We start from the raw sequence: 4960 nt of genomic DNA, 5'->3' as shown, positions 1-4960 counted from the left end.
ATTTAACTCATAACATTCCTTCCCCCTATGAAGAACATTGTGGCACACAATGTTACATATCTAGCGGTCTATATTAAACTTGCATCAAATTTAAGTTCACATTAAATATTTGTGATTGTTCTTAAAATTATAAAATATTTATAATTATTACTCTACAATAGTTATATTTTATTACTAATCAAAAATTTACATGTTATAAGTTTACAATAAAAAAATTTTATAAAATAATTTTATAAATTTGCTTATTAAGAAGTTTTTAAAAATAGTTACTTCAAAAAAAATTTTTTTTTTTTTCTCTTTTCTTTATTTATCAAAAGGTTTTTTCATTTAGTTTAACTTTAAAATATTAAAAAGTTATTATTGCTTGCAAAAAATTATTTAGGTTATAATAAAATATGTTGAATCTTCAAAAAAATTTTTTCAGTTTTCGAGTTTCCTTTGTGTTGACACTAAAATTTTTCTATAAATATAGTGCGGGTTTAAAATATTATCTCCTAACGTAAATCATGAATTTGCAATTCTGCAAAAAATAAATATTTAGTTCAGTAGCTGAACTCAATAATATTTTGTAACAATGTTTCCGCATTGTTTGCAGAATTGACTTTAATTACATTATACCTCACAAAAATGGTTTGTGAAGTAACATTATTCTGTTAATATATCTAGCTAGACTAGATATACAACATCAATTTACAACATTCAATTTTATAATTTTACAATTTTTATATTTCAATCTTTTACAATAACAAAACATTATTATTTAACAAAAACTCTACGTCACTCTATATTATTTAATCCAATTTTTTTTTCAATGTCAAATATATTTTTGAATGACTTAACAGAATTCGACACCTGCACTGCACCTGACACTGAAAATTTTAATGTCTTGCTTTACAACGACAATTTTTTTTTTTTTGTTTGTGGTGTTTCAGGCCTATTTTCGTAATTCGCTTACTTTTTCTTGTTGTAATAATTTCAGTTTTATTGGTTTTATTAATACATTTTTTTTTTTAAAAAAAATTTTACGTACAAATTGAGTTTTTCCTTAATACAACATAAAAACAAATATTTTTTTTTTTTATATCCTAAAGTATTCCTCTTTTTTTTAAAAAAAAAAAACAACAAAAAACAACAGATCTTATTTATATTATCGTATCTTATAAATTTCATAGGTTTTTCTTGAAGTAGTTACAGTATGAACAACTAAATATTTATGTATTTAATTTTTTCTTTTCTTCTTCTTGTGTTTAGATATATTTCATATAATTGCCTTTCCCAAGTATACTTTACACTTTTCATATGATTACCAATACGGCACCCAACTAGTTTATTATCCTATCCAAAAACCATGTTACTATCTTACTCTAAAAGCTAATCCCATATTTTTCTTTTATATTAAAAGAAGTTAAATAAAACATCCTCGTCTATTTACCCATAGAATCCTTCAAATGCTAAAGAAATTTTAGTAAATTACTCTGTTATGTGCCTTGGAATATTTGAATTTTTCCCGACGTAAGTACATTCTGCTAATGAGTAAAGAACTGTCACTACTATGAATACTAATTCTTACTTCATTCCTCACAAAACTCCTACAAGACCTAACTACTCCGAAACGGAACGTCATAATTATCCTTATTATACTATTCCGACACTAGTTTATAAATTAAATCCCTGTTTAACTTAAACCACATTTTCTTTTTATTAATTCTCGTAATATTAAATTCTCGTAACGTAGACAAATTCTGCTAATAAGTAAAGAATTGTCACTACTATCAAGACTAATTCTTCCTACTAAACTTCTACATTACCCAGTTTCGTTAACTTCCTATAACTCAACTTATTTCCTCATTTCAATATACTATTAAAATATCACCATTAATGGTATTTACCATAACTATTCACCAAAAAATTTCTATTTTTTGTTTACTGCCCTTAAAGCACCGTAGTATTCCCTGGTCTTTTGCAGAAAACTCATTCCTCCTTAACATAATTCGTAATCCCTAAAAAATCCAAATCATCTTCTAGCTACTAAAAACCTAAACTCGACTCGGAAAAATATCCTAATCAACCTATATTTCAAAAAAAAATAAAGTAAAACCCGATCCCTACATGCAATCAAAAACATCTCAATCTAAATATTAAACAAAAACACGGAAAAAAATAATAAAAAAAATTATCACTCATCATTCATTAAAACTCATTAAAATCATTAAAATTAATCATTAAAATCATTATCATTAAAAAATTATTATTATTATTGTTGTTCATAACTGTGCCACATCTTCCCCGAAAAAAAATTTATAAAAAAAATTTTCTTTAAAATAAACTCCCCTTGTAAAAATTTAAAATCATTATTATATTAATTACCTAAATTTCAACAATAATATTCAATTTTAAATTTTTAATTTTTTTTTTTAAAAATATTTTTTAAAATGATATTTCTCACATTTTTTTTTTTCACAATATTAACAATTACTTTATTTTTAAAATTAACTTTAGATGTCTTAGTTTAAAAAAAATTCTTAACTTCGAGACTAAAATTATCACTCACCATTTTAAATTACTGGTTTCGATCTATAACAAGAATCCAACTCTTTCGTCAAATGCTGCACCTGTCCCTGTAATTTTTTCACTGTTTTACGGTGTAATTCTCCCTCCATTATACTTTGGTTTAATAATTTATCTACGTCGCCTTCCCTTACTCCTTTACTTTTTAATGCTTCTTCTAAGCCGGCGGCCTGCTGTTCAGAATCTTGCAATAACTCTGTTAGAACTTTTGCCCGTTCACTCAGTTCTTCGCATTTATGCTTAAGACCTTCCTTGGCCTGTGTTAGCTCTGTGATTTTATTACCCATTTCTAGGGATTTAATATCTTTCACGTTCGCAATTTTTTCTTATAAATATTCGACTTCCTCTATCTTTGATAATCTTTCCTTTTTTAACACTGTGAGTTCCTGATTAAGTGAATCGATACTTTCCTCCATTAAGCATTTTAAAAAACCTCCATCGCGTGTAGTGTTCCTTGTTGCACGTTTTGTATTCTGCACCAAACGTGTACCAATGTTGTTGGCGTTGTATATGCTGTAATGCTGTAAACTCCCACGTAGGTAGGTGACGTTGTCGTCTCACGTTGCACGTTCTATAATGTATGATTATAAAAACGTGTGTATACCGGCTGCGCCAATTAATGTTGTGTATTTTGGTTGTCTTTCGAGCCACTCAATAAATAATACACCTTTTTATGAGGTGTGTCATTATTGGGAAAACGTCCGGTTTCTCCAGGACTCACTTTCAGAGCACGCATCATTTGTAGTATCATTTCTTTCACAACGCAGTGATGTTCCTCATAGCTAACCTGCAGCATTGGTCCCTCAAGATATTCATTGACAGTAGCCATACTTCTATATAGATCAATACGCACGTCCGTGGCTTACTGTGTTTCTCTTTACTTAACTGATTTTAGTTTTGCTAGGCCCCCTTGATCTACCTGAAGCACACTGTAACGACACAAATTTACAGAGTAAATTTCTGTGCTACATATCGCAAGAAGAAGAAAAAAATAAAATCTGTTTGTCGAGTGCGGGAGTGGGTAATTTGCATTTTATAGATAGTAAAATGGGCAAATCTAAATACCTCGACATTCTGATACAGAATATAAAGCAAAGTGCAGAGAAATTGAGTATCGCAGAAAATTTTAATTTTTATCAGGACAACGATCTCAAGCATACGTCAGGCGTAGCATAGCTTTGGTTGATCCATAACTGCCCCAAACTCATTGACGCACCTGCATAGAGCCCAGACCTTAATGTAATTGAGCATCATTGGGTGGAATTAGCTAGGGGAGTGTACCAAAAAAAATTTAACACAATAGTACAGCTAAAGGATGCTTTACTCGAAGCATGGTACTCTATTGAACCAGAAGTGTTGCAAAAATTGGTAAAATCAGTTCCAAATCGTATTTAGGCCGTTTTGGATAACAAAGAATATGCAACAAAATATTAAATGCCACATTTCTGCATTTATAAAATGGATGTTTAATTTTGTCCGATTATACGTTGAGCCCAAAAAATTGTGTTGGTTCTGTTTTTTACTTTAAATTAATAGTTATTATGAGAAATGTTTTGTTTTTTTTTATAATTTAGATAGATAAGTATGTTAAGTACTAATTAAAGCAAAAAAAAATCATATTTTTAGGATTTTTTTTAAAGTTTAAAGCACATTTATATCAAACAAATGCTTGTCCGATTACGGCTGAGGATACCCCAGCAAAAACTAAAAATTTTTGAACGTCACCCAAAGTGTCGTTACAATTGGCGCCCGAGCAGGGACAGAGTTTTAGAAAAAAAAAGAACGCACTAGGAACATAAAGAACAGTGTACAAACGTTTCAGAAAAAAAAATCATTAGACTACACACGAAGTCGCTTAAACCACTAAAAACACAGGAACAGAGAAATCGGAAGCCACTGCTTAGAATTGCAAATCTTTAAATGAGGAACAGTGAAAGAGTTTGTTCTTCAAACAGAGCAGTGCGTCATCACAAGAGAAGGTCTTGATCAAAGTCACGAGAGGAATTAACATACAATGCCATCGTATATTGAAAGCCTTGACCAAATAGCTGAGTGGTCAGTACGTTATGACGGCAAAGGAGATCCATTGGGCTTCGTGAAAATAATAGAAGAGCTATCAGAAATCTATGACATCGACTTAAATATAGTCCCAAGGATGATGATCATACTCCTTGAAAATCGGGCACTGATGTGGCACCGTAACAACAATAAACGTTGGAACCTCTGGTCAAACTTCAAGGCAGACTTTTTAGAATTTTTTCTTCCATATGGTTATTACGAAAGATTAGAAGAACTTCGTACAGAGCGAGTTAAAACAAGTCGAAGTCAGGTACAAGAAGCGATCAGTCATCGCCTGATAAGTAAACCCTCCGAAGTGACGTCATTACCAAAT

General features: G+C 30.1%; 1 protein-coding gene across 1 annotated transcript in view; it reads right to left on the bottom strand.

Moving 5' to 3' along the window:
• LOC119667360 overlaps positions 1–2855 on the bottom strand; it is a 6509-nt gene extending 3654 nt beyond the window's left edge. Inside the window, exon 1 of the mRNA XM_038076650.1 lies at positions 2593–2855. Within this exon, the coding sequence (XP_037932578.1) occupies positions 2593–2855 (263 nt within the window). The remainder of the gene's footprint in view (positions 1–2592) is intronic.
• Between the last annotated feature and the right edge of the window lie 2105 nt (positions 2856–4960).

Source organism: Teleopsis dalmanni, chromosome 1, assembly GCF_002237135.1.
Source record: "Teleopsis dalmanni isolate 2A chromosome 1, ASM223713v2, whole genome shotgun sequence".
NCBI lineage: Eukaryota > Metazoa > Arthropoda > Insecta > Diptera > Diopsidae > Teleopsis > Teleopsis dalmanni.
Note: the sequence above shows the minus strand (reverse complement) of the source record. Positions and strands in the feature narration are given on the sequence as shown.